Raw genomic sequence first — 22993 nt, 5'->3', positions numbered from 1 at the left:
AGCTGAGAGAACTGGCCACTCACCTTTCATTGTACAGGTTTTTTGTTTAAACTTGAAAGCCTTCTGCCAGAGAAACACCCTTCAACCCCATACTTCTCAGAATCTCTGCTTTTGCAACGTCTCTGATATAAAAAAAAAGCCAGAGACAGCATTACCTTGTTAAAGGAGCAGCACTATCACATACTCACTGTGCTCAATTCACATCTCCAAACCAATATAAAATAAAGATAATGAAAAATTAGTGAGGATTCTCACACCAAGTTTTGGTGGCAGATCTTTCAACTTTATTGAAACCATGGGAATCTACAATTCTGAACAATTTGTAATCCAGCCCAAGCTCAAGAAAAATTTACTTCCTGTGGAATGACAGTAATGAGATTGAGTAGTCGCAAACTGCATTTAAGTTTATGTTTGAAGAAGCTGGTGTTGGATTCTTGCACCTACTCTCCACAATGGGTTACACATGAAAATCAGGCACTCTCTTATAGGCACAAAGGTTCAGCTGAATTTGTCCAGCCCCTGGATGATGTGGACAATGGCGAATAAGTTGGGAAGCATAGTGAGTCCATAAAAATTAAATACTCAAATTTGAGGAAACAAAACTTTAATTCTACAATTATGTTTTGAATGGTGAGATGAGAATCTTGCTAGTATCAAGATGCCAATTTGCATGCACTTAATCTCACCTCATTAATATGCAATTTTCTATTCTCCCATGTGCCAGAGAGAAGCTAGGCAGTGACAATTCCCAATATGGAAGTCAGAGTATATATTTGGCAGCTTCAGTCTGCCACTTGTTACTCCTGGCTTCCATCTTAGACAGCAATCACGAACACAGAGTCATAGAGTCATAGAGATGTATAACATGGAAACAGACCCTTCAGTTTTACCTGTCCATGCCGACCAAACATACCAAACTAATCTCATCCCATTTGCCAGATCATACATCCCAAGACTACAATTCATTTCACAGGAGCGCCATTAAGAAAATCAAACACCAAATCACTCAAGGTGTTATCTGAACAGTACTCCAACATTGGCCTTACAAGCGCTATACACAGCTCCATCATAACCTTCTTACTTTTGTAATCTAAGTTTCGACTAATAAAGGCAAATATCCCATATACCTTCTTAACCATCTTATCAACTTGTCCTGCTGCTTTCATAGGTCTATGGATATACATATCAAGGTCTCAATGATCTTCTGTACTTCCTAGGACCCTACCCTTCTATGTATACTCCCTTGCCTTATTAATCATCTCAAAATGCACCACCTTACACTTGTCAGGGTTAAACTGCATTTGCTACTGCTCAGTTCATCTGACCAGCTGGTCTGTAATGTAACTGGGCAAAACATGGAAGGTCAAGCTGCCAGAATTGGAAAGGGCAGATAGCTCGAAGGGTGGAGGCTGGACATTACAGAGATAGGAAGGAGCAAAGCCTTGGTGGGACTTGAAAGTAAGGAGCGAAATAATAAAATCAAGTTTGACTGGGAGCCATTGTAAGTCAGTGAGCACAGCGGTGAGAGAGGAATGGGGCTTTAAGTGAATTAAGATAGGGGCAACAAGAGTTTTTGATGCTGGAAGCTGACCGGGAGTAGGTTTCAGTATGGAACATGCTAAATGGTGGAACATTTGCAATGTACCATTGGTTTCACCAGTGGACAAAAACCTTCCTGGCCTCCAGACGAGCAGCTGAAATGTAACTCTCAGTGTTTTGCAGCTGTTGCATGTACTTTGGTCTATAATCCACTACACTGCACAATATGGCAGCACACACTCCACTCCACTGTGGATGCTGAGTTGAAGTGTGCTGCACATGATTGATTGCTTTAGAATGTGAATGTTTTTGACACCACAGGCTCAGAAACTGATGTTGAAATCACAGAAAATGAACAGGAATACGCTCCACAGCCTGTTAATTTATGTCTGGGTGTAAACGCTGATGGTAACTCTTACCTTATTGAGAAATGAGGATAACAGGGATGTCTGCCCCAAATCGACACTTGGAATATGTGTTCAGTTCTGGTCGCCTCACTATAGGAAGGATGTGGAAGCTACAGAGAAGGTGCAGAGGGGATTTACAAGGATGCTGCCTGGACTGGAGGGCGTGCCTTATGAAGAAAGGTTGAGGGTGCTAGGGCTTTTCTCATTGGAGCAAAGAAGGATGAGAGGCATCTTGATAGAGGTGTGCAATATGATGAGAGGCGTAGATAGAGTGGATAGCCAGAGACTTTATCCCCGAGCGGAAATGGTGATCATGAGGGGACATAATTTTGAAGTGATTGGAGGAAGGTTTTGCGGAGTTGTCAGAGATGGGTTCAGTGGTGGGTGCATGGAGTGCACTGCCAGCAGTGGTAGTAAAGTCAGATGCATTAGGGACATTTAAGCAATTCTTGGATAGGCACATGGATGATAGTAAAATGAAAGGTGTGTAGGTTAGTTTGATCTTACAGTAGGATAAAAGGTTGACACAACATCGAGGGCTGAAGGTTCTGTCCTGTGCTGTACTGTTCTATGTTCTACATCCCTCTAAACCCTTCCTATTCATATACCTGATTTGGAGATGCAGGTGTTGGACTGGGGTATACAAAGTTAAAAATCACACAACACCATGTTATAGTCCAACAGGTTTAATTGGAAGCACTAGCTTTCAAAGCTCTGCTCCTTCATCAGGTGGCTTCACAACCACTGGATGAAGGAGCAGCGCTCCAAAAGCTAGTGCTTCCAATTAAACCTGTTGGACTATAACCTGGTGTTGTGTGATTTTTAACTTTATTTATATACCCATATAAAATGTTGTAATTGTACTAACCCACACTACATCCTCTGGCAGCTCATTCCATATGCACACCACCCTCTATGTGAAAATGTTGCCCCTTAGGTCCCATCTAAATTTTTGCCCACTCACCCTAAACCTATGGACTCAAGTTCTGGACTCCCCCACCCCAGGGAAAAGACCTGAATATTTATTCTATCCATGCCCCTCATAATTTTGAAAACCTCTATAAGGTCACCCCTCAGCCTCCAATGCTCCAGGGAAAACAGCCTTAGCCTGTTTAGCCTCTCCTTGTAGCTCAAACCCACCAACCCTGGCATGCACAGAGCATGTTCCACAGACAGCAGCCCCTTAAACCACTGATATCCCCCCGAGCACACCCAACCGTGGAGGTTCGCATCAAACACCCATCAGCTTCATCACATCATTGTGGCACATCTCTGACTCACTTAGAGTACAGTTCACCACTTCAATGCTGCACTTCCCAACCCTCTGATACCTTTCATTGGCATGCTGCTGCTGCTACTGCTAGGAATTCCACAGAAAAACAGACAACTCTACCTGCGACTCCACTTTCAAGGAACTATGAAGCTGCACTCCAAGGCTGAACAGCCGCAACGTGACCTCCCAACTCCTATACTCAATACTCTGACCAATAAAGGAAAGCATACCAAACGCCTTCTTCACGATCCTATCTACCTGTGACTCCACTTTCAAGGAGCTATGAACCTACACTCCAAAGTCTCTTTGTTCAGTAACATTCCCTAGGACCTTACCATTAAGTGTATAAGTCCTTCTAAGATCTGCTTTCCCAAAATGCAGCACTTCGCATTTATCTGAATTAAACTCCATCTGCTACTTCTCAGTCCATAGGCCCATCTGGTCCAGATCCTGTTGTAATCTGAGGTAACTCTCTTCGCAGTCCACTGCACCAACAATTTTGGTGTCATCTGCAAACTTACTAACTGTACCTCTTATGCTCGCATCCAAATCATTTATGTAAATGACAAAACGTAGAGGACCTAGCACCGACCCTTGTGGCACTCCACTGGTCACAGGTCTCCAGTCTGTAAACCAACCCTCCAGCACCACTCTCTGTCTTCTACCTTGAGCCAGTTTTGTATTCAACTGGCTAGTTCTTCCTGTATTCCGTGAGATCTAACCTTGCTAATCAGTCTCGCATGGGGAACCTTGTCAAATGCCTTACAGAAGTCCATATAGATCACATCTACCACTCTGCCCTCATCAATCCTCTTTGTTACTTCCTCAAAAAACTCAATCAAGTTTGTGAGACATGATTTCCCATGCACAAAGCCATGTTGACTATCCCTAATCAGTCCTTGCCTTTCCAAATACATGTACATCCTGTCCCTCAGGATTCCCTCCAACAAATTGCCCACCACTGAGGTCAGGCTCATTGGCCTATAGTTTCCTGGCTTGTCCTTACCACCTTTGTTAAACAGTGGCACCACGTTTGCAACCTCTAGTCTTCTGGCACCACATCTGTGACTATCAATGATACAAATATCTCAGCAAGGGGCCCAGCAATCACTTCTCTAGCTTTCCACAGAGTTCTCGGGTACACCTGATCAGGTCCTGGGGATTTATCCACCTTTACCCTTTTCAAGACATCCAGCACTTGCTCCTCTGTAATATGGACGTTTTGCAAGATGTCACCATCTATTTCCTTACATTCTATATCTTCCATATCCTTTTACATAGAAAATACTGATGCAAAATACTCATTTAGTATCTCCCCCATTTTCTGCGGCCCCACACAAAGGCCGCCTTGCTGATCTTTGAGGGGCCCTATTCTCTCCCTAGTTACCCTTTTGTCCTGAATGTATTTGTAAAACCTCTTTTTGGATTCTCCTAAATTCTATTTGCCAAAGCTATCTCATGTCTCCTTTTTTCCCTCCCGATTTCCCTCTTATGTATGCTGCCTTTATACTCTTCTAAGGATTAATTCAATCTCTCCTATCTATACCTTACATATGCTTCCTTCTTTTTCTTAACTAAACCCTCAATTTCTTTAGTCATCCAGCATTCCCTATACCTACCGGCCTTCCCTTTCACTCTAACAGGAATATACTGTCTCTCGATTCTTGTTATCTCATTTCTGAAGGCTTCTCATTTTCCAGCCGTCCCTTTACCTGCGAACATCTGCCCCCAGTCAGCTTTTGAAAGTTCTAACCTAATACAATCAAAATTGGCCTTTCTCCAATTTAGAACTTCAACTTTTAGGTCTTGTCTATCCTTTTCCATCATTTTTTAAAATCAAATAGAATTATGGTCACTGGCCCCAAAGTGCTCCCCCACTGACACCTCAGTCACCTGCCCTGCCTTATTTCCCAAGAGTAGGTCAAGTTTTGCACCTTGTCTAGTAGGTACATCCACATACTGAATCAGAAAATTGTCTTGTACACACTTAACAAATTCCTCCCCATCTAAACCCTTAACACTATGGCAGTCCCAGTCTATGTTTGGAAAGTTAAAATCCCCTACCATAACCACCCTATTATTCTTACAGATAGCTGAGATCTCCTTACAAGTGTGTTTTTCAATTTCCCTCTGACTATTAGAGGGTCTATAATACAATCCCAATAAGGTGATTATCCCTTTCTTTTTTCTCAGTTCCACCCAAATAACTTCCTGGATGTATTTCCGGGAATATCCTCCCTCAGCACAGCTGTAATGCTATCCGTTATCAAAAATGCCATCACCCCCCTCCTCTCTTGCCTCCCTTTCTATCCTTCCTGTAGCATTTGTATCCTGGAACATTAAGCTGCCAGTCCTGCCCATTCCTGAGCCATGTTTCTGTAATTGCTATGATATCCCAGTCCCATGTTCCTAACCATGCCCTGAGTTCATTTGCCTTCCTTGTTAGGCCCCTTGCATTGAAATAAATGCAGTTTAATTTATTAGTCCTACCTTGTCCCTGCCTGCCCTGACTGTTTGACTCGCTTCTGTTCTCAACTGTATCAGTCTCAGATTGATCTCTTTCCTCACTATCTCTCTGGGTCCCACCCCCACCTCTCCTCACTACCCCCCCCCCCCCCCCCCCCCAACACCACCACCATCTTACTAGTTTAAATCCTCTCAAGCAGCTCCAGCAAATTTCCCTGCCAGTATATTAGTCCCCTTCCAATTTAGGTGCAATCTGACCTTCTTGAAGGGATATGGGCCGGGTGCTGGCAGGTGGGACTAAATTGGGTTGGGATATCTGGTTAACATGGTTCTGGATTAGTGGTGCTGGAAAAGCACAGCAGTTCAGGCAGCATCCGAGAAGCAGTAAAATCGACGTTTCGGGCAAAAACCTTTCATCAGGAATCAGGTATCTGGTTGGCATGGACAGGTTAGACCGAAGGGTCTGTTTGCTGTCCATCTCTATGACTCTATGACTATGACTCTATAACTCATGGGTTGGATTAGCGTGCATCTATGGGCTCCTCACTTGCTCTCTTGGAGCTTACTCACTTTTTATCTACATGGATGCTCACAGTATCTCTGCCTTGCCTTGCAGTTTTGCACTTTCTCACCTCATTCATAGCTTAAAGATTCACAGTACTTTGCCTTGCCTTCCTATATAGCACAGACACCAGCTTATCATGATTGTCAACAGTAATGAGGCAAGGGGATGAACATGTTGCTATATGGCACCATGTTACATGCTATACATCATGTGCCACATCTTACATAACAAATGTGCTTCATCCAAATAACCATGTCTCAAGTACTAAGGAGAGTAGTCCCCAGTCAGGTCAAGGGAAATGGCCTTCACTCACAGTGTCCCAGCACAAGAGCATCATCCAAGATCAATCCACAGGCTTGGGTACAGTCAGCCGGCCACTTGAGGTGTCTGCAGTCAGGGCTGTATATGCCTACAGTTTGGGAAGTGGGCCACAGTCTGTCCTGCAAGTCCAGCTCAAACTGTCGGTGGATTTGTGGTAAGTTAGTTGGTGAGCTACACCCAGATCAGAGGTATACCCACAATTGGACTGGGGAATCTCTTCACTGAAAGTCAGCAAGATGTTATCAGGAACCCTGGGGAAGTCAATTTTGGGGTTTGTGGAATGCAGCAGGGGTAATAGTTTTGAAAGGGGCAACACAACATATAAGCAAGGGAGATGAGGAAATATAACAGGGTAAGGGGTACTGTGGGAGGAGGTATCAATGATAGTTCCTACCACTTATGCTTCAATGGGGGGACAGTGCATGAGTATTCCGTATGCCTGGGGTTTGGGGGTGAATTGGCTAGGTAGGTAAAAGAGTCGGGTGAGAATATGAGGAAGCTCAAAGTTACTGGAGTTGAGAGAGGGCAAGAAATAAGATATGCAGGTGTCACCTAGACTGGGAGGCTGACACTTCGACTTATTTGGTGAAGCGTTGCCTTCCATGATCATTCAAATTGCAAGTGCCCGAAGCTTACCTCCACAATGTCCTCAGTTTCTGATGTTGTTCCACCAAAGGTCCACAGTGGTTTGAAGCTCAATCAGTAAGAAACTAAGAAATCTGGGGCAATTCAATACTGGCCCTCACTCCATTCAATCATTACCATCGAACAGTGGATCAACTCTCATTCAATGGAGAGTGCAAGAGGGCATCCCAAAGGCAGCACCAGGCAGACTTAAAAATGAGGTGCCAACTTGGTGCAGCTACCAAATAGGTGAGGTGAGAGTGACAGCCTTTCACATCAAGGCTGCTTTCAACCACGTGTGACATCAAGGAGCCCTAGCAAAACTGTAACCAATGGGTATCTGGGGACAAAATATGCACTGGTTGGAGTCATACTTGCTACATAGGCAAATGATTGTCATTTTCAAAGATCAGTCATCTTCAGGACATCTCTGCAGGAATTCCTCAGGGTAGTGTTTCCAGGCCCAACCATCTTCAGCTGCTTCACCCAATCCTCCACTGTGGGGTCAGAAGTGGGAATGTTCTCTGATGATTGCACAATGCGCAGCATTTGTGACTCCTCAGATACTGAAGTAGCTCATGCTCAAATGCAACAAGAACTGGACTCTATCCAGGCTTGGGCTGACAACTGGCAAGTAACATTCGAATCATACAATGACAGGAAAGGACCATCACCAATAACCTAGTCACCATTCCTTGACATTCAAGGGTGTTATTACCATTGAATCCCCCCACTGTCAATATGCGAGGTGTTACCATTGACCAGAAACTCAGTGAACTTGCCACATAAACACAATGTCTACAAGAACAGGTCAGAGGCTAGAAATACTGTGACAAGTAACTCACCTCCAGACTCCCCAAAGCCTGACCACAAGTCAGAGGTGATGGAATACTTCTTATTTGCCTGAAGTTCCAACATCCAGAAGAAAACAGCACGCTTGATTAGATTAGATTAGATTAGATTACTTACAGTGTGGAAACAGGCCCTTCGGCCCAACAAGTCCACACCGCCCCGCCGAAGCGCAACCCACCCATACCCCTACATCTACCCCTTACCTGACACTACGGGCAATTTAGCATGGCCAATTCACCTGACCTGCACATCTTTGGACTGTGGGAGGAAACCGGAGCACCCAGAGGAAACCCACGCAGACACGGGGAGAATGTGCAAACTCCACACAGTCAGTCGCCTGAGGCAGGAATTGAACCCGGGTCTCTGGCGCTGTGAGGCAGCAGTGCTAACCACTGTGCCACCGTGCCGCTTGATTGGCACCACATCCACAAATGTCCATTCCTTCCACCACCGATGCTCAGTAGCAACGGTGTGTACTATCTATAAGATGCACTTCAGAAATTCACCAAAGATCCTTAGATAGCATCTTCCAAACCCACAGCTACTTCCATCCAGAAGAACAAGGGCAGTAGGTACATGAGAACACCACCACCTGCATGTTCCACTCCAAGCCACTCACCATTCTGACTTGAAAATATATCGCTGTTCCTTTACTATCACTGGGTCAAGATCATAGAATGTCCCCCCAAGGGCATTGTGGGTCAACCTACAGCATGTGGATTGCAGGTTTTATGAAGGTGGCTCACCGCCACCTTCTCAAGGGCAGCTAGGGACGGGTGATAAATGCTGGCATGGCCAGCGGTGCCAACATCCCAGAGTGAATTAAAGAAAGCCAACTAATGAAGATGCACATTTCCTCAATGTTGGTATGGGTGATCTCCAAGAGGAAACATTTGCAACCTCAGTAGTTGAATAAGTATTTTTAAAGTGAAGCTAGGAGAGATACTTGGTTAGGATAGAGCATCTAAGGATATTGCTGAGAAAAAGAGTTATATCTTTCTTTTAATATTTGTGACATTATTTTTCCAATTTTTCCAAGCATATGATCTGAGTCTGAAATCTGGCTTGTTTTTTTTACTTAACAAGGTAATCATTCACAAAAACAGAAACTTACAATATTCTATATTTCATTTTAATAAAATAAAGTTACAAATGAAGTTTATTATTAGATTAGATTACTTACAGTGTGGAAACAGGCCCTTCGGCCCAACAAGTCCACACCGACGCACAACCCACCCAGACCCATTCCCCTACATTTACCCCTTCACCTAACACTACAGGCAATTTAGCATGGCCAATTCACCTAACCTGCACATTTTTGGACTGTGGGAGGAAACCAGAGCACCCGGAGGGAACCCACACAGACACGGGGAGAATGTGCAAACTCCACACAGAGAATCGCCTGAGGCAGGAATTGAACCCGGGTTTCTGGCGCTGTGGGGCAGCAGTGCTAACCACTGTGCCACTGTGCCACCTACAATAAATTATGCAAAACAAATGAAAAAATAAAATGAACCAAACTATTTATATACACAAGATAAAACATTTCTTCCAACAACACCCCTTTGCAGTACTCCAACAGCAGAGGGACCTCCCTTCTCTATCAGACCTCTATGTTTTGACTGAACTGTTGCTTTCAATTCCCAGTCTTGAGAGTTTGATAGCTTCCTCCTTGAGTATTCACACACTGGGTTTTGACTATCTCAGATTTAAATAAAGATTCTAATTAAATATATCAGGTCTGGAATTTTTAATCTAAACTCCTTGCACTGGGGGACCCTGTTTCTAACTGTTCTGAACTATCTCCTTTCATCAAGAGAGACTGTTTTACACATCTAGGTTCCTCCAGTACTTCTGCAAACTGAAAGCAAAAGGTGGGTGTTTCCCCCTAAAAAGATCCAGGTCCTTCTAACATGAATCACAAAAGGTTGGTTTGCAGGTGCTGCAGGTAATTAAGAAGGCAAATGGAATATTGTCCTTCATTGCTCGAGGGATGAAAGAGGGATAAAAACAGAGAGGTTATGCTACAGTAGTATAAGGTACTGATGAGGCCACGCCTGGAGTACTGTGTGCAGTTTTGGTCTCATTACTTGAGAAATGATGTACTCGCATTGGAGGGGGTGCACAGCCTAAAGCCAAAGGGGAGGCGATTTAGGACTGAGTTGAGGAGGAACTTCTTCACCTGAATCTATGGAATTCCCTGCCCAGAGAAGCAGATGAGGCTACCTTGTTGAGTGGTTTTTAAGGCAAAGACAGATAGATTTTTGTTTAAAAAAAGGAAGGAAGGATTATGGTGAGCAGATGGGTAAGTGGAGCTGAGTGTATGCAAAGATCAGCCATAATGTTATTGAAAGGCGGAGCAGGCTTGAGGGGCCAGACGGCCGACTTCTTCCCCGATTCCTTATGTTCTTTTGATGTAGCTTAATGCGCTTCACTATTTACTCGGTCCAGCATAAAACACATCCAATGCAAACAAAATGCCTTCAGAGTCCAGGACATCTCTCCCTCATTTCGAGAGAAAATAAACAGACAGTGATAAAGAAACTCAACAGATCTGGCAGTATCCGTGGAGAGAGAGAAACAAAGTTAACGTTTCAAGACCAGTATGACTCTTCTTTTGAAGTGTAAATCATAAACAAATCATATACCTTATATTCTAATAAATATACATATATACTTTCTCTTTCTTTCTTTCTTGTGTCGAAGAGATTGATGTCCTTTTCTTAAATGTACATTGGTAGCCTCTTGCTGAATGTGTTTACTGACTGATCATCACAGTGACCAAATTGTAAAAATAAAATCTCGCTTGATCGAGTCAGGTTTCTTTCTGCAATGTGACTTTCCACCAAATGTGTTAATGATAAAGTTCACATGAAATCTCTCCTATCTTTGCTTGCTCAATTATTCAAGGGTCACGAACACGTGTAATTTAATTATAAAGCAGGGAAACAAGGTCGGATCCAAATCCAGTTCAAGCTGGAAAGTTACCAAGCCACACGCTTTGACATTATTCTTAAACACAGGTTAGCCATTTATCCAACTGAACTAACTATTCTCCAGATAACTTTTACCTCCATTATTTTCAGACTTCAGGTAGTGTAAAGCACTCCTGCCTTCTACCTTAACATAGAACTTCGCTTCTCTCTCCTCCCCTTATTCCCTGTAGTGTTTTCCAGTTTGTTGGAAGGGCACAGATCAAAAACTTTAATTCGTCCAGTCTGACAGAGGCTGCTTCATCTGCCAAATATTTCCATCATCTTCGGTTTATATGATAGGTTTCCAGCACACTCACATATAATACAAATCAAACTCATTTCTTTAAAATAACTCAGATCCGATTCATAAGTTAGTTCCAATTAATTCTAAAGCTAAATGTTTGCAGGTATTTAGATATTGTTTTTGTCTGTGCTCTGTTTAGGTACTGTACTGATCCCTGGAACAACTCAGTTAACAGCCACCGATATTTTACACCGTCTTCAAGCCTCCAAAGCAAAATGCATCATTACAGATGACAGCCTGGTGGATGCTGTAGAGTCAGTGGCATCCAACTGCCCTTCTCTCAAAGCAAAGTTGGTTGTATCACAAAAACATAAACAGGGATGGATGAACTTCCAAGACCTTTTCCGGTTAGTAACAATTAGTTTGATGGAGAATAATTGTGAAATAGAATAACTTCAAAAGAAACTTCAAGTGTATCCAAAGATATTAAAGATATTTCAATAAGTTAATTCAATCAATTTGGCACAAGGCCTTAACAATACTTCATTATTAGTAATTATAGTCATTTTGTAGTATAGAACTTGATTATTGCTAGTAAAGTCACATTTTGTCAAAGCTTTTTGGCTAGCGTTCATATAGCAATTTGCAAAAATAATATTGGAAGGGGAAGTAACATCTGTATTTTATAAGAGGAGAAAGCTGATTAATTGGCAAGTGGACTTCTTGGGGGTTTGCAATGTGGAGCTTTTGCACATACCAGAAGCCACATAAATTGACACACAAGGCCATCTCTGTTCTTTGCAGACAGATTTTAAAAATGTATAAATGCTGTGCCTGTTTCTACTCAACACAATTGATGATCGCCATTTTCTTATTAATTTCTCAGGGCAATGTCTGACCAATCAAAACTAACCTACTTGGTTTAAAATTTAAACAAAATTTGGCAGCCAATTGTCAGTCATCATCTGAGTAGTACCTTCACCATGGCAATAAATCTACTAATCAAAGTCTATTGCAAACCAATTACCTAATTCGGGTTGAAATATTATTTTCCACTTTATTGGTATTTCTTGTGAATTGTCCTGATGAATGCAAGATGAAAAGTTTCAACAAAATGTATTTTTTCAGCAGTATTAATAATCAACGAGCTATATAAATGAATGAAAAAGTAACTTGAAGATTTTTAACTTATCATAAACTTTGAGCTCCATAATTGTCCTGCTTTACCAAATCTAATCAATTAATAGCATTTTGAGGCAGTTCTTCAAAAGGCTCTGGGACAGCCATCCAGAATAGGACAGAGATTCCACTCACCTTTACATATTTGTATTGACTTGGTAGCAAGATGTTGCTGCAGTGGTAATATCACTGGACTAGCAATCCAGAAACCCAAGCAAGTGTCCTAGGGATGTGAGTTTAAATCACATCATGGCAGATCATGAAACTTGTATTCAATGAAAAACTCTGTAATTTGAAGACTCTTGTGGTAGAGTCCCTACTGCTAAGCCAGGGGGGCCCATGTTCAAGTCCCACCTTCTCCAGAGAGGTGTCATGACACTTCTGAGAAGACAAAAGTATTTGACTATTGCATTTGGAAGAGGTGCAGGCTAGAGTGCCTTAGTTCCCCCTCTAAAACCATTTTGATTTGGCCCCTCCCTTTTTCCCTACCCTTCCTCTAGTTTGGATAGCCCTGGTAGATAGTGCTTGTTAATGACCAATTCTTTAATTTGTCAAACAGGTGGTTTGGTGGTGGGTATGCCAAAAAAGAATTACTTTGGCTCCTTTTCTCCCATTGTGGAGTTTACATTGGTCAACCCCCTGACCCTCCACCATTGCCTTAGTTCACTGCTTCCATAATATCGTTCCACCATGATCCTATTGGCATGAGCATTTTCCAAGAACAGTGAGAGCTGGGGCTCTCCCTCTAAGAGTCATAGAGTCATAGAGAGTACAGCAATAGACACATTGTTGTTATAATTCAGCCAGAGTCAAGAATGTGGTGCTGGAAAAGCACAGCAGGTCAGGCAGCATCCGAGCAGCAGGAGAGTCCACGTTTCAGGCAAAAGCCCTTCATCTGGAATGAGGCTGTGAGCCAACGGGGTGGCGAGATAAATGGGAGGGAGGTGGGGCTGGGGGAAGGTAGCTGAGTTAGATAGATGGAGGTGGGGAAAATGATGATAGGTTGAAGAGGAGGGTGGAGCACATAGATGGGAAGGAAGATGGACAGGAAAGCAGTGCCGAGTTGGAAGGTTGGATCTGGGATAAGGTGGCGGGAAGGGAAATGAGGAAACTGGTGAAATCCACATTGATGCCATGGGGTTTGAGGGTCCCCAAGGCGAGAGATGAGGCGTTCTTCCTCCAGGAGTTGGGTGGTTAAGGAGTGGTGTTGGAGGAGGCCCAAGACCTGCATGCCCAAGCAAAGTGGGAGGGGGAGTTGAAGTGTTTGACCATGGGGCAGTGGGGTTGGTCGGTGCAGGTATCCTGAAGATGTTCTCTATAACGGTGTGTGAGTAGGTGTCCTGTCTCCCTAGAGTAGAGGAGACTGCATCAGGAGCAATGAATACAGTAAATGACATGTATAGAAGTGCAGGTAAAATTCTGATCAATGTGGAAGGCTCCTTTGGTGCCTTGGACGGAGGTGAGTTGGGAGGTGTGGACACAGGTTTTGCAATTCCTGTGGTGGCAGGGGAAGGTGCCAGGAGGGGAGAGTGGGTTGGTGGGGGGCTTAGACCTGATAACAGAGTCGCAGAGGGAACAGTCGTTATGGAAAGCAGATAAGGGTGGGGAGGAAAATATACCTTTGGTGGTGGGGTCCATTTGTAGGTCGTGAAAATGAGGGAGGATGATGCGATGTATATGGAGGTTGGTGGGGTGGAAGGTGAGGACTGGGGGTGGGGGGGGTTCTGTCTTTGTTGCAGTTGGAAGGGTGGGGTTCAAGGGCAGAGGTACGGGAACTGGATGAGATGCGCTGGACGGCATCATCAGCCACATAGGAGGGGATATTGTAGTCTTTAAAGAAGGAGGCCATCTGGTGTGTTCTGTGGTGGAACTGGACCTCCTGGGAGCAGATGCGGTGGAGGTGGAGGAATTGGGAATAAGGGATAACTTAATGGGAGGAGGTGTAGTCCAGGTAACCCAGTCAGTAGTCTATAGTGGGTCTTATTACCTCAGAGCTCACAACCCTATTTGGGGTCCTGAGCCCTAAATTGGGAAGCCTTGTCTTAGTTGAAAGTATCACCAGTAATCTTAGTGCTACGAGACAAAGTTCTTTTCTATATCAATATGTCCTCTTGCCTTACTTAAATAAATTGACTTGTAATTATTTTCCAGACTTCATTAAATGAATCAAAAAGCCATCATATCTTTTTTCTTTAAAATTTGAGTCCTTGCCTTTGTCTGTTTTTCTCAGATAAAAAAATTGCAACACAAAGGGCATGTGGTGTTGATTGATTAATAAGACAAAATAACATATTGGTAATTATTTACAGTGTTCAGACAAAACAATTCCCAAATAGACTTAAATAACCTTTGATGCCATTTTTAAATGCATGAGAATACAAGGTTTGGAGGAGCTGGTGTTGGACTGGGGTGGACAAAGTTAAAAATCACACAACACCAGGTTATAGTCCAACAGGAACAGGTCTTCAATTAAATCTGTTGGACTAATGCCTGGTGTTCTGTGATTTTTAAACTATGAGAATACAAGTTGCTTTAAAATAATTATAAGTATCCCTTTGAAAAAGAAAATGCAAATAATTGTCAAGGGTCTTAATTCTATCTCCTAAGAAACGCATCGGATGACCACAAATGTGTAAACACCAAGAGTTTGGACCCGATGGCCATTTTCTTCACCAGTGGATCGACAGGAGCTCCAAAAATGGCCCTTCATACCCACTGCAGTTATGGAATAGGCCACACAGTAAATGGAAGGTCAGAGAACTATTTCATGCATAAATTTGAAGTATGTGTGAAATGTTGGTAATGATAGATCTGGAGCTAAGAACAAAATATTTTGCAAAGCATTTTACAAGATTAAGCCGAAAATATCAATCACAAATGTTGTAAGTGTTGCGTTTACTATTTATTTTTCTTCTAAGATTGTCTTCCAGGACTAAATATTACTAAAGGTAAAGCCACCATAGCTTTACCAGATCTTCAGAATGCTTTCTCATTACAGAGTGATGATAGTGGTTGAACCTGAGGATCACCACACCTCAGATGAGGGGAGAGGTTGAGAAGGAGAATCCTTCATGGAAACCTCAGCTGGTGCAGAAACTGAACCCATCCCAATGCCGCTGTCCAGCCAACTGAGCTATCACCAATCCCCTAGTGCAACGGCACGCAGAATATTATTGTCAGAATGTTCTCAGAGACCATAGTTTTTGCAGTGTCTAGTTCCTTTAGCTGTTTCTTGATTTCCTGAGGAGTGAATAGAAATGGCCAAAGAATCATATCTGTGATGCTTGGGGACCGCAGGAGGAAGCTAAGGTGAATCATCCATTTGGCATTTCTGCCTGAAAATGGCTGCAAATGCTTCCAACTTGTCATGTACATGGTTATGATGGACTTCCCTTTCATTGAGGATGGGGATGTTTGTGAAGCTACCTCCTCTGGGTAGTTATTTAACTGTCCACCACCATTCAAGCATGGATGGGCAAGTGTCAGAGCTTTGATCTGATCTCTTGGTTGTGGGATCACTTAGTTCTGTCTATTGTAACCTGATTCCACTGTTTGGCATGGACACAATCCTGTGTTGGAGATTAACCAGGCTGGCATCTCATAGAATTGTTATGAATTACAGAGTTATTTCAAAGCATAGGGAGGCCATTAGGCCTATTGGCCTGCACTTCCTCTTGGGCTATGTCTGTTACTGCTCCAGGTAAGGCCTCCTGTTCGCTTCATTTGAATCCATTGGCTTGATGCTAATGGTAGAATGAGGGATATGCTGGACTGGGAGTTTGCAGTTTTATTGGAACTGATGGTCCACAGAACCTCATGGGAGCCCAGTTTTGGGTTGCTAGATCTATTCCAAATCCATCTTATTTAGCACAATGACAACGCCACACAATGTGATGGAGGATATTCTCAATGAGAAGTTGGGACTTCAGCTTCACAAGAACTGTGTGGTGGTCAGTCCAATCTATACTGCCATGGACAGATGTGGTCTGTGATAGGAAAATTTGCAATAATAGACTGGAATATTAGACGCTGTCTAATAGATTATTCCTCTTGTTGGTTTTGTGCATCAAATGCCACACACCCAGTACTTAGACAGCTTGTTCAGGAATGAAATGACTAAGCCACCCTTCAAGAGTAACATTGAAATCCCCTGCCCACTCTGTGCTTGTGCCACCCTAAAGTGCTTCCCATATATGGAAGAGTTATGATTCATTAGTGGAAGGGGGGGCTGTAAAGAAATTTCCTCATTCACGTTTTGGTCTGATGCTACAAGACCTCATGCAGTTCAGAGCTATTATCTCAAGACAATGACCACCTCATTTTAAAATCCTGTGCCATCATTTCTGCTGGGTCTAACCTGGCAATAAGACAGGACATACTCAGGGACGTTAATGATGGTACCTGGGACATTAGCTCTAAGATATTATTTTGTGAGAATGACGATGTCAGACTTTTGCACAAACTAGCACATGGGATAGTCACAAGTCTCCAGAGATTGTTAAGGAAGACGTCACAGGGTAAGGCACATTCTATAGCTATTTGATTGTGGAATCTCATTTATCTCCCCACCCTTCAGGCTCTCTGCCTGTATTCCTGATGAAGAGCTTTTGCATGAAACGTCGATTTTACTGCTCCTCGGATGCTGCCTGAACTGCTGTGCTCTTCCAGCACCACTAATCCAGAATCTGGTTTCCAGCAGCTGCAGTCATTGTTTTTACCCTGTGGAATCAACCAGTCAAGCCAGAGTCTTCTGACTGTTTTAGCAGGAGTCAAGGAAGCTAAAATGGAGATAAAGGATTACAGTACTCTTCATTGTTTTTTATTAAACTCCTTCCACAATTTCTCCCTTCTCCCATTCATTCAATGACACTTGGAGCAAGCAGCCTTGTCAATGGTCTGTAATTTATTATAATCAGTACTGTAGTGCTATGCTACAGAATACTCACAATGCTATTGGGGTACTTTGCTTCAGGTATTTCAATTGACAGGAATTTTACTATTAAAAGGGTTTAATTTTGTCTGGAAATTCAGCATTAGCTAGTCTTCCAAAAGTAGTTTATAAGCGGTTATAAGGCAGCGGGACAGAAAACTGATTATGATAATGCGCTCTACCAGGTACTGGTTGGATCTTACTGCCTCTGATGTGGTGTGGTGTAGCTCAGACACTGGCTGGGTTAAGTCTGCATGGAACAGCTTCTTTTCACCTTGGATTCAAGGAGCGTGTACTTTTGTCCATCAGATGCCACGGTTTGATCCCAAAACCATGTTAGAAGTAAGTGAACAGTTGCTGTCCTTTTTCAGTAAATTGTGATTATTAGTGTTGAGTCCAGTTTTATAAACACATGAGCTGTGGAATAAACTGTATCCAATGTATACTTTCTATTCACTTCCATGGTATGGCAATCGTAATAAAAGCACAGCACATTAATACGAACTCATACTTCAGGCAAAAAATATATTTTAAATGATTTATTCCAATTGACTAATCACAAATTATCACAAATTAATCACAAGCAAAAGCCTGCTTTGAAAGTCTAAACGCCTCAGTGAATATAACACATTGGGTTATTTTTGACTACACCAAATTTCTAGTCAATTATTAAGTGGCTGAGGTTTGAAATATGTCCGTTGACATTGATTTTCTGCATTATATATTCTGGGTAATCCAAGATGGAGATCAGTAAGAGCTGCTCCTTTTTTGAGGTATTTTAGGTATTAGAGGTGATTTCCTTGAATTCCAGAAGCAGCAATTACTGTTTTGTATGCTGTTGCATTGTTTTGGAACTTTGGGAGGGAGAAAGATCAAAACAATGGCACTTTAAAAGGAGGAGGACAGACAAAGGCAGCAATCACATGGTCAGAGAAAGTAGCATGATACAGTAGAGAATCTGCAATGAAGAGCTGATGAAGGGTTTATGCCTGAAATGTTCACTCTCCTGCTCCTTGGATGCTGCCTGATCAGCTGTGCTTTTGCAGCACCACAATTTTTCATTCTGATCTGCAGTCCTCACTTTCTCACAGCGTGAATCTGCACAGTTACTGCCCTTGCTGTTTCAGTTCAAGTATCTCTGGACATTGGAGTGCATCTAGGAAAAATTAACAAACAGTGAAATTCACAGCTGACCTTGGAGGAACCTGTGTGGGAGAGCTCACAGCACAGGAACAGATAAGTGCATAGTTCTTAGTGAGTTTAGAGAAGATTTGTAGCTCAGGTTGAGGTTTTGGATGTAGGAGCTGGAAGGTTCATTTCCAAACGTTTCATCACCCTACTAGGTAACATCTTCAGTGGGCCTCAGGTGAAACCATGCTGAAAATTCCTGCTTTCTATTTATAAGTTTGGGTTTCTTTGGGTTGGTGATGTCATTTCCTGTGTGGTTTTATTTCCTGTGGTGAAGTCACTTCCTGTTCCTTTTCTTAGGGGGTGGTGGATGGGGTCTAACTCAATATGTTTGTTGATAGAGTTCCGGTTGGAATGCCATGCTTCTAAAAATTCTCGTGCATATCTTTGTATGGCTTGTCCCCGGTGGATGTGTTGTCCCAGTCAAAGTGGTGTCCTTCCTTATCTGTATGCACGGATACTAGTGAGAGAGGTCATGTCATTTGTGGCTAGTTGGTGTTCATGTATCCTGGTGGCTAGTTTTATGCCCTTTTGTCCTTTGTAGTGTTTGTTACAGTCCTTGCACGGTATTTTGTAAATGACATTAGTTTTGCTCATTGTCTGATAGGACCTTTCAACTTCATTAGCTGCTGTTTTAGTGTATTGTTGGGTTTGTGGGCTACCATGATGCAAAGGGGTCTGAGTAGTCTGGCAGTCATTTCCAAGATGGGACCCAGGGAGATAGTGAGGAAAGAGATCAATCTGAGACTGCTACAGTTAGGAAAAGGAGCAAATCAAACAGTCAGGTCAGACAGGGACAAAGCAGAGAACAGGGTCGGACTGATAAATTAAACTGTATTTATTTGAATGCAACAGACCTAACAGTGAAGTCATATGAACTCAGGGCATGGTTAGGAACATGGGACTGGGGTATCATTGCAATTACAGAAACATGGCTCAGGGATGGACAGGACTGGCAACTTAATGTTCCAGGATACAAATGCTACAGGAAGGACAAAGGGAGGCAAGAGAGAAGAGGAGGCCCGGGGTGGGGGGGGAGCGTGCATTTGATAAGAGATAGCATTGTGGCTGTACTTAGAGAAGATATTCCTGGGAATACATGCACAGAAGTTATTTGGATGGAACTGAGAAATGAGAAAGGGATGATCACTTTATTAGGATTGAATTCTCAACCCCATAATAGCCATCGGGAAATTGAGAAACTGATTTGTAAAATTTCAGTTATCTGTAAGACTAATAGGTTGGTAATGGTATGGGATTTTTAATTTTCCAAACATTCACTGGGACTGCCATAGTGTTAAGGGATTCGATGGACAGGAATTTGTTAAGTGTGTACAAGAAAATTTTCTGATTCAGTATGTGGATGTACCTATTAGAGAAGGTGCAAAACCTGACCTACCCTTGGGAAATAAGGGCATGGCAAGTGACTGAGTTGTCAGCAGGGAACACTATGGGGCCAGTGACCATAATTCTATTGGTTTTAAAATAGTGATGGAAAAGGATAGACCGGGTTTAAAAGTTGAAGTTCCAAATTGGAGGAAGGCCAATTTTGGCGGTATTAGGCAAGAACTTTCTAAAGTTGAATGGGGGCAAATGTTCTCAGGTAAAGAGATGGATGGAAAATGGGAAGCCTTCAAAAATGAGATAATGGGAGTTCAGAGACAGTATATTCCTGTTAGGGTGAAAGGCAAGTCTGGTAAGTGTAGGAAATGTTGAATGACTAGAGAAATTGAGGGTTTGGTTAAGAAAACGAAGGAAGCATATATCAAGTATAGGCAGCAGAGATCAAGCGAATCCTTAGAAGAGGATAAAGGCAGTAGGAGTATACCTAAAAGGGAAATCAGGAGGGCAAAAATGGACATGAGATAGCTTTGGCAAATAGGGTTAAGGAGAATCCAAAGGGATGCTACAAATACATTAAGGACAAAAGGGCAACTAGGGAGAAAATAGGGCACTATAAAGATCAGCAAGCCAACCTATGCCTGGAACGAAAGGAGATGGGGGAGATACCTAACAAGGTTTTGCATCAGTGTTTACTGTGGAGAAGGATGTGGATAGATATAGAATGTGGGGAAATAGATGGTGACATCTTGAAAAATGTCCATATTACAGAGGAGGAGGTGCTGGATGTCTTAACACACATAAAGTTGAATAAATCCCCAGGACCTGATCAGGTGTACTCTAGAACTCTGTGTGAAGCTAGGGAAGTGATTGCTGAACGCCTTGCTGAGATATTTGTGTCATCGATAGTCACAGGTGAAGTGCCAGAAGACTGGAGGTTTGCAAACGTGATGCCATTATTTATGAAAGGTGGTAAGGAAATGTTGGGGAACTATAGACCTGTGAGCCTGACATCGGTGGTGGGCAAGTTGTTGGAGGGAATCCTGAGAGACAGGATTTACACGTATTTGGAAAGGCGGGGACAGATTAGGGATAGTCAACATGGCTTTGAGCCTGGGAAATCATGTCTCACAAATTTGATTAAGTGTTTTGAAGAAGTAACAAAGAGGATTGATGTGGGCAGAGCGGTGGACGTGATCTATATGGACTTCAATGAGGTGTACAATAACGATCTTCATGGAACACAGGTGAGCAAGGTTAAATCTCATGGAAAACAGGGAGAACTAGACTTTGGATACAGAATTAACTTGAAAGTAGAAGACAGAGGGTAGTGGTGGTGGAGGGCTGCTTTTCAGACTGGAGGCCTGTGCATAGCAGTGTGCCACAAGGATCGGTGCTGGGTCTACTGCTTTTCAACAGTTATATAAATTATTTGGATATGAATATAGGAGGTATCGTTAGTAAGTTTGCAGATAACACCAAAATTGGTGAGATCAGATGGGCCAATGGGCCGAGGAGAGGCAGATGGTGTTTAATTTAGATAAATGTGTTGCATTTTGGAAAGGCAAATCAGGGCAGGACTTATACATTTAATGGTAAGGTCCTGGGGAGCATTGCTGAGCAAAGAGACGTTGCAGTGCAGTTCATGGTTCCTTGAAAGTGGAGTTGCAGGTCGTTAGGATAGTGACGAAGATGTTTGCTATGCTTTCCTTTGTTGGTCAGAGCACTGAGTATAGGAGTTGGGAGGTCATTTTGTGGCTGTACAGGACATTGGTTCGGCCACTTTTGAAATATTGTGTGTAATTCTGGTGTCTCTGCTTTGGAAGGATGTTGTGAAACTTGAAAAGGTTCAGAAAAGATGTCCAAGGATTTTGCCAGGGTTGGAGGATTTGAACTATAGGGAAAGGCTTAATAGGCTGGGGCTGTTTTACTGCAGCGTCGGAAGCTGAGGGGTGACCTTATAGAGTTTTACAAAATGATGTAGGTTATGGATAGGGTAAATAGACAAGGTATTTTTCCTGAGGTGGGGGAGTCCAGAACTAGAAAGGATAGGTTTAGAGTGAAAGGGGAAAAATTTAGAAAGGACCTAAGGGCAACTTTTTCATGCAAAGGGAGGTGTGTGTGTGTGTGTGTGTGTATACAGCATTTACAAGGCATCTGGATGAGTATATGAATAGGATGGTTTTAGAGGAATATGGGCCAAATGCTAGCAAAGGAGACTAAATTAGGTTACGATATCTGGTCAGCATAGACGAGTTAGACACAAGGGTCGGTTTCACACTGTCTCTATGAATGTTTGTCTTCATGAGTTTCCACAGGTCCTGCCAACATCAATCAGAACACAGTCTATGATAGATTAATTTATGTTTCAAATAATTTTCATTTTAATGTGGTTACAGATCAGCTCCAAGATTGGAGAACTGAAGGTCAATCCACAACAATCATCAGTTTTCCATTTTCACTCATAGGGAAAATGACCCTTGAATGGTCTGAATGCAGAGTGCTTGATGGATCACATTTCATGTGTATGCCAGAAGCATTTTAATGATGATGTGCCTCACCCATCTCTTTGTGTTATATGTGGAATTGCCAGAGCTCTTTTGTTGCTAAAGTCTCTTGCAAGAAGTTTGGTTTTTCCTCTCAAAACAATTTGTACTTCAGGCTGTCTTTCAACAAAGCCCACATTCCCCTCTGTTACTGGATGCTTCTCTCCCAGTAAGTCTCACTTTTCCACAGAAAATGCAAAACAAATATCCTTTCATTTTACCTCATCACAAAATAATTTTTTTTCTGCTTTTGCAACTTCCTTGTCCCCATGTTCATCAATAATACCATGGTTATTGTTCTTAGGATGTCTCTTATTTTTCCTAAATTGGACTCAGTGGACAGGCTATTAACATTTGTTTATTGAAGTCTTACAATTTCCACATGATCCTAACAGGAATAAGAACTGTAAAACTATTAAGTATGTACATTAATTTGCAATGCACAGCACCAAGGCCCCGGGTTTACCCCTGATTCCGCCCTTGGCCAACTGTGTGAAGTTTGCACATTCTCCTTGTGTCTGTCTGGGTTTGCTCCAGTTTCCT

The 22993-nt window shown here is 42.6% G+C and overlaps 1 protein-coding gene across 2 annotated transcripts in view; it reads left to right on the top strand.

Annotated features, from left to right (window-relative positions):
• Window positions 1–22993, top strand: part of LOC140464622 (acyl-coenzyme A synthetase ACSM3, mitochondrial-like) — a 53510-nt gene that overhangs the window by 4537 nt on the left and 25980 nt on the right. For both annotated transcript variants that reach the window (XM_072559935.1, XM_072559933.1), the window contains exons 3-5: window positions 11466–11673; window positions 15053–15196; window positions 17561–17717. In XM_072559935.1, the coding sequence (XP_072416036.1) occupies window positions 11466–11673; window positions 15053–15196; window positions 17561–17717 (509 nt within the window). The remainder of the gene's footprint in view (window positions 1–11465; window positions 11674–15052; window positions 15197–17560; window positions 17718–22993) is intronic.

This window comes from Chiloscyllium punctatum, chromosome 40, assembly GCF_047496795.1.
Source record: "Chiloscyllium punctatum isolate Juve2018m chromosome 40, sChiPun1.3, whole genome shotgun sequence".
NCBI lineage: Eukaryota > Metazoa > Chordata > Chondrichthyes > Orectolobiformes > Hemiscylliidae > Chiloscyllium > Chiloscyllium punctatum.
This window is presented reverse-complemented; position numbering and strand designations above follow the sequence as displayed.